General features: G+C 38.9%; 2 protein-coding genes across 2 annotated transcripts; one reads left to right on the forward strand and one right to left on the reverse strand.

Moving 5' to 3' along the window:
- Positions 1-12,632: 12,632 nt before the first annotated feature.
- On the reverse strand, positions 12,633-13,925 carry LOC136981585 (uncharacterized). The gene has a single exon (XM_067277904.1). It carries the CDS (start codon positions 13,923-13,925, stop codon positions 12,729-12,731), a length of 1,197 nt encoding a protein of 398 aa, XP_067134005.1. The 3' UTR covers positions 12,633-12,728.
- A 3,219-nt stretch (positions 13,926-17,144) lies between these two features.
- Positions 17,145-17,752, forward strand: LOC136981586 (protein FAM200C-like). Its single transcript, XM_067277905.1, has 3 exons — positions 17,145-17,367; positions 17,463-17,605; positions 17,657-17,752. Exons 1-3 carry the CDS (start codon positions 17,145-17,147, stop codon positions 17,750-17,752), a joined length of 462 nt encoding a protein of 153 aa, XP_067134006.1.
- The last annotated feature ends 421 nt before the right edge of the window (positions 17,753-18,173 follow it).

An 18,173-nucleotide genomic window follows, 5' to 3' on the forward strand; every position in this document is an offset into this window, starting at 1 on the left:
AATAGTTTTTTGGCACAAAAACAACACAGGCCAAGCTGCGCCACAACACATGGTATAAATAAATACATATATAAATAACAATAATAAATAGAATAAAATAGAACAAAATAAAACAACAACAAAAAAACAAATAACATAGAACCGATAACAAAAATAAATAACAATTAAAATATATATCGTAACAAGGTGTAAATATTAAACAAACAAACAACTAAATCTGTTTATAAATATTTGTAACTTTTAGAAAGTTCAGTAATTTATCAACATTTGGCCTCTGGCCCAAAATCTCTTTAAAACTTGCATTTCCAAAATGCTGCCTACAAATCCTTTCAGAGGCAGTGCAATTGCTCAGTATGTGCTTAATGCTTACAGTACAATTGCAATACTGAAACACAGGCTGGTCATCACCCGTCAGAAAGTATTGATGGGTCAGTCGAGTATGTCCAATTCTCAAACAAGTAAGAATGACCTCAAATCTCCTGTCATACTGTTTGTTGTGTGTCCAATTTTCTATTATAGGCTTGATCTTGTAAAGTTTATTGTAAACTTGTGCGTTCCACACATTTTGCCATCTCTCTGCTAGTCGTTTTTTAACGACTAGCTTCAAGTCACCTCCTTCAATAAACATTGTATGCTGAGGAGGACTTGCTGACTTTGCAGCTGCGTCAGCTTCTTCATTCCCTCTTATACCTACATGGCCTAAGACCCAACAAAATTTTACAAAAATATTACTCGCAATAAGATGGCAAAACAGTTTGCGAATTCTGATCACTATAGAGTGAGAACTAGGTTCATGTGAGATCAAAGCCTGAAGTGCACTGACTGAGTCAGTGTAAATAACACAGCGATGATGACCTTTCCTAATTACATATTTTAAAACTAGATAAATAGCCTGCAACTCTGCAGTAAAGATGGAAGAATTCAATGCAATTTGTTCTGCCACAATCTCATCCTGGCAGACAAAGGCTGAGCCAACGTAATCAACCAATTTCGATCAATCAGTATAAATAGGAATTAAATTCCTGTCGTGATGTTGAATTTCTGCAAAGTGCTGCATATAGATGTAGTCCGGGGTAGATTCTTTAGGAAACTGCTTTAAGCTAATGTCAACAGTTATCACAGGAGTTGACCAAGGTGATATATTATCGACCTCGGCCTGTGAAATGTTGCTTGTGTCCAGGTCAATCGTGCTGCTTACGTTCTCCATTCTAATGTCAAATGTAGGGACAATACTTGGGCGAGCTGTAAATAATCTTTTCAGCTGAGTATCTGATACTCTACAATAAACTGAAGGTTTAGCCAGAGATTTCTGTTTAATGTAATACAACAAACAAAACTGCTCTCTCCTAAGAGATAGTGGAAACTCTTAAGCATCCACGTAAAAACTTTGAATAGGAGAAGTTCGAAATGCACCAGTGCACAAACGCAATGCTTGATGATGGATTGGATCCAGCATCCGAAGAGTAGATTCTCGCGCAGAGCCATAAACAACACATCCATAATCCAGCTTAGAGCAAATGAGAACTCTATATATCCTGAGCATCGAACATTTGTCTGCTCCCCAGGATGAGCAGCATAATACCTTTAAAAAGTCCAGAAATTTTAAACATCTACTCTTCAAATTGCGCAAGTGTGGCAAGAACGTCAATTTTTGGTCAAACACGACACCCAAAAATTTTGCTTAATTGACCATTGGGATTTTAACCCTATTTAGGTGAATTTCAGGGTCCAGGTGCAAACCACGCCTTCGGCAAAAGTGAATGCACGAGGTCTTCTCTACGTTAAAACTGAAACCATTGATCTTGGACCAATTGTCTATGCGATTTAGGAAGGTTTGCAGTTGTCTTTCAATAAAACTCATGTTAGTAGAGTGACAGGAAATCTGAAAGTCATCCACATACAAGGAGTGTTTCACACTGGGAGGAAGACACTTAGCTATGCTATTAATTTTGATTAGAAACAGAGTCACACTCAGAATAGAACCTTGAAGAACACCCTCTTCTTGTGTGAAAGGCCTAGACAAAGTGTTGCCCATCCTGACTTGGAATCTTTGATTCTGCAAAAAGTTTTTTATAAAAATTGGCAGATTACCCCGCAGTCCAAATTCATAAAGATCACAGAGTATTCCATATTGCCAGCAGCGATCATAAGCCTTCTCTATATCAAAAAACACAGACACTAAGTGCTGTCGTCTAATAAACGCTTTGCGTATAGATGTTTCAAGGTTTACTAAATTGTCTGTGGTACTTCTGTTCCTACAAAATCCACTCTGATGTAGTGAAAAGTAGTTCTTTTCCTCTAGGAGGAACATCAGGCGTATGTTGACCATTCTCTTGAAAAGTTTGCAGAGACAACTAGTCAGAGAAATTGGTCTATAATTGGAGGGATTCTTGCAGTCTTTACCTGGTTTGGGTATGGGAATAATAATTGATAGCCTCCAAGAGTCAGGAAAAATATGTTCTGTCCATATTCTGTTATACAGATTCAGAAGGTTACTAAGGGAATTGTTTGACAGATTTTTTATCATGCTGTAGTGGATTTTATCCAAACCTACAGCAGTATTCCCCGAGCAAGAGATTGTTGTACATAGTTCTATTCTGCTGAATGCCACATTATATTCCTCATTAGATGGGGAGTGGAAGTTTAGATAACCTGATGATGGTCTATTGAATGGACCGAAAACGTTCGTTTTCTTAATTAAAAATTCCCTCAGCAACTTATAAGGTGGTGGTTATTGGAGGAAGTTTACATATTGTTTTTCAGTTTGGACTTTATAAGCCTGAAAATCCCTTGTATACATAATATTGCTGGATGAAGACGAAAATGTTTCACACAACAAATCAGCAATACCTTTTATGTCACTGATTATTGTGCCATTACTTTCCAGCATGGACAGAGAGTGAGAAACATATTTTCCATTGATTTTATGGATTTTATCCCAGACTACTTTTGAGCTGGTGGAAGATGTTATGCTAGAAACATACTTCCTCCAAGAATCCCTTTGGCTTTGCCTCCTTATTTTTCTGGCATTTGCCTTTGCTTTCTTAAAAGCAACCAAATTGTTAGCAGTGGGGTATCTTCTGAAAATCCCCCATGCTTTCTTTTGCTTTTTAAATGCTGCCTCGCAATTCTGATTCCACCATGGTTTCGGATGTTTTGGATATCTGGTTGACGTTTTCCCCATTGTTTTTTCGGCTGCCTGAATAATACTGGAAGTGACAACTTCGACTGCATCATTGATATCAGCAGTATTGACCATTTCCTCAGTGACGTTAGCCAAAGAGGAAAATGCAGGCCAATCTGCCGTTTCAAGTTTCCAGCTTGGTGGACAAGCTGTTTCACAGCTTTCTCTGCCTTGGTACTTTAGAAATATTGGGAAGTGGTCACTGGAAAGTGGATTAGATCAAACCTCCCATGTAAACGCTGAAAACAGATTTGGGGTTGCTAATGATAGATCAATGGCAGTGAATGTTCTTGTTGGGGCGTGGAAGTATGTCACTTCTCCAGTATTAAATAAATACAGTTGGTGATTGCCTATAAATCTCTCAATGGCCCTGCCTCGACAGTTTATGTCGGGACTGCCCCACATTGGATTGTGGCCATTGAAATCACCAAGTAAAAGAAATAGAGTCGGCAGCTGTTAAACCAAGGCATACAATTCATCGTCATTAACTCTGACATCTGGTGGCAAGTATATGGAACAAACTGTGACAGTTACTCCTATTGAAATTTTGACTGCCACAGCTTGCAGCTCTGTTGTTATTTGTACCAGTAAAGACGGGATGCGGTTTGAAACCAGTGCAGCCACACCTCCACTGGCGCGGTTGTGGCTGTCGTCATCTTTACGGTAAAAATCAAATCCTTTTAAAGAAATTCTTTTTCTCAAGATTTTAGATGTGTTTCCTGGAGTGCAACACAGAGGAATGGGGTAGCTGATGTCAGGTGTTTAATGTCAAAGAAGTTGTTGCGAAAACCACAACAGTTCCATTGGATTATTTTATAATCCATTATGTGTTTGAGGCAGCATTCTTTGCGAGGGTATCCCTCTTTAATTTAACAGGAGGAATCTTTCTTTTGGAGGTGACATTGGTTTCGTAACCTCCGTATTAGGCTCTTCGTCAGATATATCAGAAAACTCACTGACAAATTAAGCTTCTAATTTCCTTCAAACTTTAGAGGGGGCTGCTTTCACTCTTTGTTAAGTGGGTTCTTACTGGCTTTTTTAAGACCCACATTTCTGGTTGTTACCCCTGATTTACTTACAGAGGTTGTAGTCTTTGTGCTCTCCTTTTTTTTCTGATTGCGTAGACGGGATCAATAAGCATCTTGCATGGCGTGTAAGAGATTCACTTGGAGAGACACAAATATCTGTTTTAACCCCACATGTCTTAGTGGATTTCAACACAGCAGCAGATGTCTTTTGTTGCAGAGGTGCACTTAGAGTAACATGCGACAAGCCTGTGGATATATGATATGTTTTTAACAGTTTTTACCCGTAGAATTTCTTTTTCTCTTTGCCATGCAGGGCATTTCCAAGAGTAAGCAGGATGGGCATCTTTGCAGTTCACACAGTGTGGAGTACTTTTACATTCAGTACTGTCGTGACCTTCAGTTCCACACTGTGCACATAAGTTTTTGCCTTGACAAGACGTCTGGGAATGTCCAAATCGCTGGCATTTAAAGCAACGCAGCGGATTTGGAATATATGGACAAATTGCGCAGTGCAGATATCCTGCTGTGTCGAAAAATGGCAATGCCAGTTTGTTGAGCATAAGGATTAAATGTTTTGTGGGTATCAACTTGCTGTCTCGACAGATCGAAATGCGTCAGACAAAGGTGACACCTTGGTCCGAAAGGCCGATCTGAATGTCTGATTCATCTTCAGACATCAAGTCGAACTCAGATATCACACCACGTGATAAGTTCAAACTTCCACGTGGTGTGACCGATATTTCCATGTCTCCAAGAGTCGTCATTGTCAAAAGCTTTGTTGTTTGTTGAGGAGAGGCTGTTTCTACTAGTAGATCCCGACCTCAATTTTTGGGTTTTTTTTAAAATGCCCGATGGTTGATTCAAATAGTTTTTGAATCAAAAAAGGAGAACACTTAGCTAGGAATTTTTCTCCAGTTGCATGCACTATTAAGTAAGCAGGTTGGCTGGAGGTCTTTCCTTTGATCGTTTCTTTTAGGTTTTTGGAATCCATATTAGAGAATTTATATTCAGCTCCTAGTGACCCCACCCACCATGGGGCCCAACAAGGGGATGCCGTCACATGGGAGACTCCCATAGACTGTCACACCAGGGTTTCCCAGGAGCTATACCCTCACAATGCAGTCAAGAAGAGCACACCTTGTCTGACGTGTCTGCCCGGTCTGCATCGATCGGTTGACTCCAAGCCGAGGTCAACAATGACTCAACGACCAGCCGATTGACTCAAACGGAGCCTGATTTGAGCCTCCCGTTTATCCGAAGCAGGGCCAAAGCAGTGTGTTGGGGACGGTATGTTGCCCCTCAACTACCAGGATCCCCCTTTCCGGCATACGGGACACCACGCACGGCAAACACGTGGGTGGGCGTTCAGATCCCAGGGATGGTAAAGAAGAGATACTAAACCATCTCTGGGAGGTCTCCTCACCACAAACAGGAACCCACATCGAGGGGCTGACTGCAAAGGACGCTGCATGAAGCAGCTAAGGTTGATTGGTTGGCTAGTTGATGTTTTTTGGCACAAGGACCACACAGGCCAAGCTGCATCACAACAAATGGTAATTTGTATATATAAATTAAAATAAACATATATATCTATATTATTAAATAACAACAAAAATATATTGCAATAAATATAAAAATAACTATATATATATATATATATATAACAAATATGTAAATAAATATGTACAAAGAGATTTAGCTAGTCACTTTTAAAAAGTCCAGTAAGTTTTCAAGATTTGGCCTTTGACCAAAACTACTGTCAAATGTGCATTTCTGAAATACTGTCTATGCCTCGTCTCGAAGGCAGAGCAGTTGCAGAGTATGAGCTCCACACTTGAAATGCAGTTGCAATACTTGCATACTGGCTACTCATCGTCTTTGAAAAGTTATTCATGAGTCAGTCGAGGATGTCCAATTATCAAACAAGTAAGGATAACATCAGATCGCCTATCACACTGTTTATTATGTGTCCAATTTTCTATCGGTGGCTTAAGGGGACACACTGTCAAAAATTTCACTAAAATCGACCAAAATATTTATTTTTGGATTTTCCAATTTTCCATTTGTACGTAGTTTTGTGCACCAAAATCTATTAAAATTTTCCAAAAATACGAAATAATAAGGTCAAAATTAATAAAAGTAAAATAATTTACTATCATAGGTCGTCTGCTATTTTTTCTAAAATTACCATTTTAGTGAAATTTTGTACGGCAGTCATAGTCGATATTTTCAAGATGGCGGCTCATGTCGTATATCGTTCAAAAGCTTGTCTCTTTGTCTTTCCCGCTCTCAACTTCGTTTAGACAAAGGAGCGGTCTCTGTTCATAGTTATAAGCTCTTTTATTGGCTAAACTTTCCATCTTATACTCGCTGTGATTGGTCAGAGGATATTTTCGTGACTGCGTGATTACCGATATGCTTGCGCAGTGAGTGTGTTTTGTCACTATTGACTAATAGAATGTTGTGTTATTTTTTGAGCGTTTACTAGTTTTATTTATCTGTGTAAAATCGACGTTTTTTAGTTTTTAAAAGATTTTTATTTAAATAATTATGCCACGTACAAAAGGATCGACAAAGCAAGCATTTGGACAGAAAAAAAAAAGGAAAATCGCAAGATTTGAGTGGAGGAAGACAAACAAAACAAACAGACTCCAAGAATAACATGAATATTGCAAATGATGGTCAAGAGAATTTAGAAAATTCTACATTTTCCAAAAAATTTAAAGCACCAAATAATTTTGATGAAAATATGGGATCGACTTTGTATCAAAAACAAAATATTTCGAGAAGACAGCCACGTGTTTGGAAAATCAATGCCCTGGATATAGAATTATTAGTTTAAAAGCAATTGAAAATTTAACGAAATCACTTGCATGCCCAAAATGTTATCAGCAGAATTTAAAAATAATAGAAAAAAGTAAAGGTATTTCTACAGTTTTTGATGTCTTTTGCCATAATTGTAATAAAATAATTACTAAAGTAAATTCATCGGTTTTTAATAAAGTAAATAAAACTTCTGATATTAATACTTTGGCTGTAGTATCAGCAAAAAATAATGGTTTTGGGTATACTAGATTAGCAAATTTTTTTTCTGGGATGAATATTCCAAGACCTTTCCATCTGAAAACTTTTCAATCAATCTCTAAGACAGTTGATAATGCAGTATCTGAAGTTTTAGAAGAACATTTTCAGGAAGTTGCTAAGATAATAAAAACTGAATATAAAAAACTGGATGCAGCTAATGATGATGATATTGTTAATATTGCTGTTAGTTATGACGGCACATGGCACAAGCAAGGTCATTCATCATAATTTGAAATTGGTGTTGTTATTGATATTTTGACAGGTCTTGTTCTTGATTTTGCTGTCATGAGCAAATATTGTCATGGTTGTTGCTTAAAAAAGTCAAATCCTAAAAAATTTGAAAATCATGACTGTCAAATAAATTACAGTGGATCATCAGATGCCATGGAAGTGGAAGCAGCATTACAACTATTTGGACGCTCAATAAAAAAATATGGTCTTCGATAACTGACTGTTCTTTCTGATCGTGACTCAAAACATCATAAGTTACAGGAAAATAATATTTATGGTAAAAATTATTTAATTAGCAAAGAAGAATGTATAAATCACGTTTCAAAACGAATGGGTTCAGCACTAAGAAAATTAGAAAAAACAAGTAAATTGACTGAAATAAATTTAGGAGGTAAAGGTCGTCTCACATGTGAATAAATAGAGAAAATACAGAATTATTACGGACAAGCATTAAAAAATAATGCACCAGATGTTGAAAAAATGAGAAATGCTGCTTTTGCATCCCTTTTTCATATGATTTCAACAGATGAAGAGCCACATAACACATTTTGTCCCACCAATGTCCAGTCTTGGTGTCATTTTAAATAAAATCTCAAAGATCCATCTCAAAAACGAAAACACACACACACAGTTCCAAAAAAAATTGATCAAGCTCTTTTCACTATATACAAACGATTGACTGATCAAGAACTTTTAAAAAGATGTACTAGAAATAAAACCCAAAACAACAATGAAAGTCTTCATTCACTTATTTGGCAAAAATGTCCTAAAATTAATTTTGCATCTTTAAAAACAATTACTACAGCAACTTCCTTGGCCGTTATGCAGTTTAATAAAGGTCCTACTGCATTTATAAACACCCTTGCTAAATTAAGTATTCCTATTGGATATTATCATCTGGAAGCAGCAACTTTTACATCGGAAAGAAAATTATCTGATGCTGCTAGATTCTCGAGTGAGAAGGCAAAAAAAGATAAAAAGAATTAAAAATGAAAAAATTGAAAACGAATGATTAAAAATGAAGCTACAGAGGGCATAGTATATAAAGCAAGAGCTTTCTAAAACAGAATTAACAATTTTATATGCATAATTCTGTTTCAAAACTTTAAACTTGTTTTTCTCAAATTGTGATTTTTGTTAATTTTAGTTTTGGAAAATCTATAATTTAAGAATTGCTGCATGCAGATTTGTGAATTTTGGCAAATATCAGCATTAATATGTATGGAAATGGGCAATATACTTTATTTTATGTAATACTCAATCATTTTTTTTTATATTAATAAATTTATGGTTGGTTGGTTGGTAATAGTTTTTTGGCACAAAGGCAACACAGGCCAAGCTGCGCCACAACACATGGTGTAAATAAATACATAAATAAATAACAAAATTAAATAGAATAAAATAGAACAAAACAACAGATAAAAACAATAAACATAGAACCGATAACAAAAATAAATAACAATTAAAATGTATATAGTAACAATATGTAAATATAAAATAAACAAACAACTAAATCTGTTTATAAATATTTGCAACTTTTAGAAAGTTCAGTAATTTATCAACATTTGGCCTCTGGCCCAAAATCTCTTTAAAACTTGCATTTCCGAAATACTGTCTGCGACTCTGGTCAAAAGCAGCACAGTTGCAAAGTATGTGTTTGACACTTAAAATACAAATGCAGTACTGGCATACTGGCTGGTCATCACCCTTTAAAAGGTATTGATGAGTAAGCCGAGTATGTCCAATCCTCAGACGAGTAAGAATGACTTCAGATCTCCTATCATACTGTTTCTTGTGTGTCCAATTTTCTATTATAGGTTTGATCTCGTAAAGTTTATTGTGGACTTGTTCGTTCCACACATTTTGCCATCTCTCTGCTAGTCGTTTTTTAACGACCAGCTTCAAGTCACCTCCTTCAATGAACATTGTATGCTGAGAAGGACTTGCTGACTTTGCAGCTGCATCAGCTGCTTCATTCCCTTTTATACCTACATGGCCTGGGACCCAACAAAATTTTACAAAAATATTACTTGCAATAAGATGGCAAAACAGTTTGCGAATTTTAATCACTATAGAGTGAGAACTAGGTTCATGTGAGATCAAAGCCTGAAGTGCACTAACTGAGTCAGTGTAAATAACACAGCGACGATGACCTTTACTAATTATATATTTTAAGGCTAGGTAAATAGCCTGCAACTCTGCAGTAAAGATGGAAGAATTCGATGCGATTTGTTCTGCCACGATCTCATCCTGGCAGACAAAGGCTGAGCCAACGTAATCAACCGATTTCGATCCATCAGTATAAATAGGAATTAAATTCCTGTCACAATGTTGAATTTCTGCAAAGTGCTGCCTATAGATGTAGTCTGGGGTGGATTCCTTAGGAAACTGCTTTAAGCTAAAGTCAACATTAATCACAGGAGTTGACCAAGGTGATATATTATCGACCTCGACCTGTGAAATGTTGCTTGTGTCCAGGTCAATCGTGCTGCTTACATTCTCCATTCTAATGTCAAATGTAGGGACACAACTTGGGCGAGCTGTAAATAATCTTTTCAGCTGAGTATCTGATACTCTACAATAAACTGAAGGCTTAGCCAGAGATTTCTGTTTAATGTAATAGAACAAAGACAACTGCTCTCTCCTGAGAGATAGTGGAGGCTCATAAGCATCCACGTACAAACTTTGAATAGGGGAAGTTCGAAATGCACCAGTGCACAAACGCAATGCTTGATGGTGGATTGGATCCAGCATCCGAAGAGTAGATTCTCGCGCAGAGCCATAAACAACACATCCATAATCCAGCTTAGAGCGAACGAGGGCTCTATATATCCTGAGCATCGAACATTTGTCTGCTCCCCAGGATGAGCAGCATAATACCTTTAAAAGGTTGAGAGATTTTAAACATCTACTCTTCAAATTGCGCAAGTGTGGCAAGAACGTCAATTTATGGTCGAACCCAACACCCAAAAATTTTGCTTCATTGACCATTGGGATTTTAACCCCATTTAGGTGAATTTCAGGTTCCAGGTGCAAACCACGCCTTCGGCAAAAGTGGATGCACGAGGTCTTCTCTGCATTAAAAGTAAAACCATTGATCTTCGACCAATTGTCTATGCGATTTAGGGAGGTTTGCAGTTGTCTTTCAATAAAACTCATGTTAGTAGACTGACAGGAGATCTGAAAGTCATCCACATACAATGAGTGTTTAACACTGGAAGGAAGACACTTAGCTATGCTATTAATTTTGATTAGGAACAGAGTCACACTCAGAATAGAACCTTGAGGAACACCCTCTTCTTGTGTGAAAGGCCTAGACAAAGTGTTGCCCATCCTAACTTGAAATCTTCGATTTTGCAAGAAGTTTTTTATAAAAATTGGCAGATTACCCCGCAGTCCAAATTCATGCAGATCACGGAGTATTCCATATCGCCAGCAGCGATCATAAGCCTTCTCTATATCGAAAAACACAGACACTAATTGCTGTCGTCTTACAAACGCTTCGCGTATAGACGTTTCAAGGTTTACTAGATACTCTGTGGTACTTCTGTTCCTACGAAATCCACTATGATGTGGTGAAAAGTAGTTCTTTTCCTCTAGGAGGAACATCAGGCGTCTGTTTACCATTCTCTCGAAAAGTTTGCACAGACAACTAGTCAAAGAAATTGGTCTGTAATTAGAGGGATTCTTGCGGTCTTTACCTGGTTTGGGTATGGGAATAATAATTGATAGCCTCCAAGAGTCAGGAAAAATATGTTCTGTCCATATTCTGTTAAATAGATTCAGAAGGTTACTAAGGGAATTGTTTGACAGATTTTTTATCATGCTGTAGTGGATTTTATCCGGACCTACAGCAGTATTCCCCGAGCGAGAGATTGCTGTACATAGTTCTATTCTGCTGAATGGCACATTATAATCCTCATTAGATGGGGAGTGGAAGTTTAGATATTGTTTTTCAGTTTGGACTTTATAAGCCTGAAAATCCCTTGTATACATAATATTGCTGGATGAAGACGAAAATGTTTCACCCAACAAATCAGCAATACCTTTTATGTCACTGATTATTGTGCCATTACTTTCCAGCATGGACAGAGAGTGAGAAGCATATTTTCCATTGATTTTATGGATTTTATCCCAGACTGCTTTTGAGCTGGTGGAAGATGTTATGCTAGAAACATACTTCCTCCAAGAATCCCTTTGGCTTTGCCTTCTTATTTTTCTGGCATTAGCCTTTGCTTTCTTAAAAGCAACCAAATTGTTAGCAGTGGGGTATCTTCTGAAAATCCCCCATGCTTTCTTTTGCTTTTTAAATGCTGCCTCGCAATTCTCATCCCACCATGGTTTCGGATGTTTTGGATATCTGGTTGACGTTTTCCCCATTGTTTTTTCAGCTGCCTGAATAATACTGGAAGTGACAACTTCTACTGCATCATTGATATCAGCAGTATTGACCATTTCCTCAGTGACGTTAGCCAAAGAGGAAAATGCAGGCCAATCTGCCGTTTCAAGTTTCCAGCGTGGTGGACGGGCTGTTTCACAGCTTTCTCTGCCTCTATATTTTAAAAATATTGGGAAGTGGTCACTGGAGAGTGGATTAGATCCAACCTCCCATGTAAACGCTGAAAACAGATTCGGGGTTGCTAATGATAGATCAATGGCAGTGAATGTTCTTGTTGGGGCGTGGAAGTATGTCACTTCTCCAGTATTAAATAAATATAGTTGGTGATTGCCTATGAATCTTTCAATGGCTCTGCCTCGACGGTTGATATCGTGACTGCCCCACATTAGATTGTGACCATTGAAATCACCAAGTAAAATGAAAGGAGTTGGCAGCTGTTCAACCAATGAATCCAATTCATCGTCATTGACTCTGACATCTGGTGGCAAGTATATGGAACAAACTGTGACAGTAACACCCATAGATATTCTGACTGCCACAGCTTGCAGCTCTGTTGTTATTTGTACCGGAAAAGACGAAATGCGGTTTGAAACCAGTACAGTTACACCTCCACTGGCGCGGGTGTGGCTGTCGTCATCTTTTCGGTAAAGATCGAATCCTTTTAAAGAAATTCTTTCTCCAGGTTTTAGATGTGTTTCCTGGAGTGCCACGCAGAGAGATGAGGTAGAGTATGTCAGGTGTTTAACGTCAGAGAAGTTGTTGCGGAAACCACGACAGTTCCATTGGATTATTTTATAATCCATTATGTGTTTGAGGTAGCATTCTTTGCGAGGGTATCCCTCTTTAATTTAACAGGGGGTCTCTCTTTTGGAGGTGACTTTGGTTTTGTAACCTCCGAATTAGTCTCTTCATCAGAAAAGTCAGAGAACTCACTCATAGACTGAGTCTCCGACTTTTTAGCTGATTTAGAGAGGGCAACTTTTACTTTTTGCTTGTTAAGTGGGTTTTTATTGGCCTTTTTTGAACCCACATTTCTTGTTATTACCCCTGTTTTAGGTAGGGGTGTCTTGGTCTTCTTGCTCTCCTTTTCTGGTGTTTGGGTAGATGGCAGTATTAAACATTTCGCATGGCGGGTAAAGGATTCACTTGGAGAGACAGAGATATCTGTTTGAACCGCACAAGTGTTTGTGGATTTCAAGACAGCAGCATAGGTCTTCTGCTTCAGTGGTGCACTAGAAGTGACCATGCGGCGAGCCTCTGGGTATGGTAGGTTGTTAACTGTTTTCACTCGCTGGATCTCTTTCTCTCTCTGCCATGCAGGGCATTTTCGGGAGTAGGCAGGATGCGCATCCTTGCAGTTTACACAGCATGGGGTAGTTTTACATTCGGTACTCTCGTGACCTTCAGTCCCACACTGTGCACATACGCTTTTCCCGCGACAGGATGTTTGTGAGTGTCCAAACCGCTGGCATTTGAAACAACGCAGCGGGTTTGGGATATATGGACGAACTGAGCAACGTAGGTATCCTGCTGTAATGAAGGATGGCAATGTTGGCTTGTTGAAAGTAAGTATCAAGTGTTTGGTTGGTATCAACTTGCCATCTCTACGAATGGAAATGCGCCGAACAGCAACGACACCTTGATCTGAAAGACCGATCTGAATGTCTGATTCATCTTCAGACATCAGATCAATTTCAGATATCACACCACGTGATGAGTTTAGGCTTCCGTGTGGTGTGACAGTGACTTCCATTTCTCCCAGAGTCTTTGTTTGCAAAAGTTTTGCCGATTGTTGTGGGGAAGCTGTTTCCACCAGTAAATCTCCCGATCTTAATTTTTGTATTTTTTTCAATTGTCCAATAGTTGATTCAAACAATTTTTGAATCAAGAATGGAGATGCTTTAGATAGAGGTTTTTCTCCAGTCGCATGCACTATTAAGTAAGCAGGGTGGCTGGAGGTCTGGTCTTTGGTCACTTGTTTTGTGATTTTATGATCCATATTTAAAAATATATATTCAGCTCCTAGTGACCCCACCCACCATGGGGCCCAACAAGGGGATGCCGTCACATGAGAGGATCCCATAGACCGTCACACCAGGGTTTCCCAGGAGCTATACCCTCACAATGCAGTCAAGTAGAGCACATCTTGTCTGACATGTCCGCCCAATCTGCATCGATCAGTTGACTCCAAGCCGAGGTCAACAATGACTCAACGACCAGCCGATTGACTCAAACGGAGCCTGATTTGAGCCTCCCGTTTATCCGAAGCAGGGGCCAAAGCAGTGTGTTGGGGACGTTATGTTGCCCCTCAACTACCAGGATCCCCCTTTCCGGCATACGGGACACCACGCACGGCAAACACGTGGGTGGGCGTTCAGATCCCAGGGATGGTAAAGAAGAGATACTAAACCATCTCTGGGAGGTCCCCTCACCACGGACAGGAACCCACATCGAGGGGGATTTGGAATATACAAACGAACTGCGCAGCGCAGATATCCTGCTGTAACGAAAGATGGCAGTGTCGGGTTGTTGAATGTTATAATTAAATGTTTAGTGGGTATCAACTTGCCGTCTCGACGGATCGAAATGCGTCGGACAGAAGTGACACCTTGGTCCGAGAGGCCGATCTGAATGTCTGATTCGTCTTCAGACATCAAGTCAAACTCAGATATCACACCACGTGATGAGTTCAAACTTCCGTGTGGTGTGACCGATATTCCCATGTCTCCAAGAGTTGTAATTGACAAAAGCTTTGTTGTTTGTTGAGGAGAGGCTGTTTCTACAAGTAAGTCCCCTGACCTCAATTTTTGAATTTTTTTCAAATGCCCAATGGTTGATTCAAACAACTTTTGAATCAAAAAGGGGGAACACTTAGCAAGGGGTTTTTCTCCAGTTGCATGCACTATTAAGTAAGCAGGTTGGCTGGAGGTCTTTTCTTTTGTCTGTGCTTGTTTTTGGTTTTTGGTATCCATATTTAAGAATTTATATTCAGCTCCTAGTGACCCCACCCACCATGGGGCCCAACAGGGGGATGCCGTCACATGGGAGACTCCCATAGACCGTCGCACCAGGGTTTCCCAGGAGCTATACCCTCACAATGCAGTCGAGAAGAGCACACCTTGTCTGACATGTCTGCCCGGTCTGCATCGATCGGTTGACTCCAAGCCGAGGTCCAGAATGACTCAACGACCAGCCGATTGACTCAAACGGAGCCTGATTTGAGCCTCCCGTTTATCCGAAGCAGGGGCCAAAGCAGTGTGTTGGGGATGGTATGTTGCCCCTCAACTACCAGGATCCCCCTTTCCGGCGTACGGGTCACCACGCACGGCAAACACGTGGGTGGGCGTTCAGATCCCAGGGATGGTAAAGAAGAGTTACTAAACCATCTCTGGGAGGTCCCCTCACCACGGACAGGAACCCACATCGAGGGGAATATTAAAAGGAAGTAGCTTTCAACATCATAGCCAGGATGGTGTTGAATGCCTACATACTTTATAAGAAAAATTCTGGAGGCCAAAGTACTCTGTCACGCCAATTTTATCAAGGCGGTAGTGGAAAGCCTGAGGAGTAAATAAATCGAAGAGCAAGTTCAACATACTAAAAAACCCCGAGAACCAGAAAAACTACATAAACGGCCAGGCAAGACTGCATACCGTTGCATCGTGTGCAGCACATCTAAAACACAAGAAGACTACAACAAAAGCCTGCACACAATGCAATAAAAGCGTTCATGCCAATTGCCTGGCCAAACATCACTGCTAGCACGAAGATATCGCTAGCAGACAAGCTACTAGTTCTGGGGAGATGTTTCCGCTTGTTCCTGCATCCATTACTATTTATTTATTTATTTGTATGTATATTTATTTATTTATTTATTGTTTATCGTTATTTCTTGTTTATCAAACAAGGAAATGTCGTCACATAAGAGACTCCCATAAACCGTCACACCAGTGTTTCCAAGGAGATATACCCTCACAATGTAGTCAAAAACAGCACATCGTATAATGTGTCTGCCCGGTCTGCATTGATCGGTTGACTCCAGGCCGAGGTCATCAATGACTCAACAACCAGCCGATTGACTCAAACGGAGCCTGATTTGAGCCTCCTGTTTATCCGAAGCAAAGGCCAAAGCTGTGTGTTGAGGACGATATGTTGCCCCTCAACTACCAGGATCCCCCTTTCCGGCATACGAGACACCACGCACGGCAAACACGTGGGTGGGCGTTCAGATCCCAGAAATAGTAAAAAAAGGTTACTAAACCATCTCTGAAAGGTCCCCTCACCACGTACAGCATGGATGCACAGACCGCAGCCCGCCAGTCAAATACTGGTGGCCCGTCGACAGCAAAAATAATACTCTCGTGCATTCGAAAAATATTTAATTCTATTCCAGAATAAAACCAAAAAAATCTAAAAACTTTATATAAAGTTCAAAATAGTAGAGAAATCAAGAATTTTCTAGCGCAGTGTGAGCAAGCGATATAGCAATAGTCCCGAATTCCCGATTGCTCGCATAGGTACGAGTAGATACACTAAGCGTAGGAAAATAAGTGCAGTTTAATAGTGTTTTGGGGAAATAATAGTTCTAGTGTATATTTTAACTCGACTAGCCGGCGTCATATATTTTGATCCACATTCAACGTAGATTTCCTGTTAACCCGTCAAGTGCCGTGTATAATTGTGTTGTGAAATCGTAAGTAAAACTCTGTTATTAATAAGTGTTTCCCTACCTATTTAATCAATTTTAATCAAATTTAGCTTTAATGTTGGCCAAATATTAAAATAAAACAAAGAAATTACTATTTTTATCAGAATTTCTCTAACTGTAATAATTACGTCATTATTTCAGATATAAAATCTGTATAAAAATCTTAAAATTTCTGAGAAATTTAATCAATTATTTTTGATAATTTAAAAAAGAATGGGTAATTTAAGTAGGTACTGTAATTGTTTTTAGGTGCTGTGTTAATCCTAGCCAGGATTAAAACGCAACATAGAGAAGCCAGGACCTAGTAAAAAACGTAAGGTTAAAGATGAAAATCGGCAGTTTCAAGAAATTTGGACTAAGAAATACTTTTTTGTATGGTCGCATAACAAAGTCGTTTGTTTAATTTGCAAGAATTCTGTTGCGATTGCAAAGGAATATAATGTAAAAAGGCATTATTAAACGCAGCATCCTTCTTTTACCAAGTTTACAGGCGAATTAAGAAAGCAAAAAATGTTGTCTTTAAAACGGCAGATTATTGGTCAGCAAGCTATGTTTACAAAACCCATTCAAGATTCAGAAACAGCTACAGAAGTTAGTTATGAAATTTCTCGAATGATAGCAAAGCGAAGTCGCCCCTTCAATGATGGCGATTTTGTAAAAGAATGCATAGAAATTGCCGCTAAGAAAATGTGTCCAGAAGCAGCAAAAAAGTTTGAGAAAATTCAACTGAATCGTATGACTTTTCTCAAAGACGAATTATGTCTTTGTCAGGTAATATTGCGGAACAATTAATTGAAAAAACTAAGATCATTGAATTTTTTTCATTAGCACTCAACGAATCCACTGATATTAGTTCCACAGCTCAACTTCTCATATTCATACGAGGTGTTACTCAAGATTTTGAAGTCTTAGAAGAGTTATTCGGAATGTGTTCATTAAAAGGTCAAACCAAAGGAGTTGATATACTCAATGTACTTTTAAATGAGTGTTCAAAAACTGATTTGGACTTATCAAAATTATAGGGAGTTGTGACTGATGGTGCTCCTTCGATGATTGGTGTCAATTCCAAGCTAGTTACTTTGCTGAAAAAGCATCTGCAAGGAAAAAACAAACGCTGAAGATCTCATGCAGTTTCACTGCAATATACACCAAGAAACCCTCTGTTCTAAAAAAACTGAATTTCAAAATGTCATGAAAGTGGTAGTTTCGACTGTAAATTTCATAAAATCACGAAAACTCGATCACAGACAATTCAAACAATTCCTTGATGACATCGAAAGCGAATACGGAGATTTACTGTATTATACAGAAGTAAAGTGGCTAAGCCGTGAATTGACACTGGAACGACTTCTAAATTTAATAGAAGAAATTGGAATATTTCTGGCGGAAAAGCAAAGGAATGTCCCGGAACTTAAAAATCCTGATTGGTTGTATGATTTGGCTTTTTTAGTTGACATTACAAATCATTTAAATGTCTTGAACACACGGCTTCAAGGCTAAAATCAACTGATATCCCAGCTCTACGCTCATGTATCATCC

Source organism: Centruroides vittatus, unplaced genomic scaffold (assembly GCF_030686945.1).
Source record: "Centruroides vittatus isolate TY-2023 unplaced genomic scaffold, ASM3068694v2 contig_781, whole genome shotgun sequence".
In the NCBI taxonomy this organism is placed as follows: Eukaryota; Metazoa; Arthropoda; class Arachnida; order Scorpiones; family Buthidae; genus Centruroides; species Centruroides vittatus.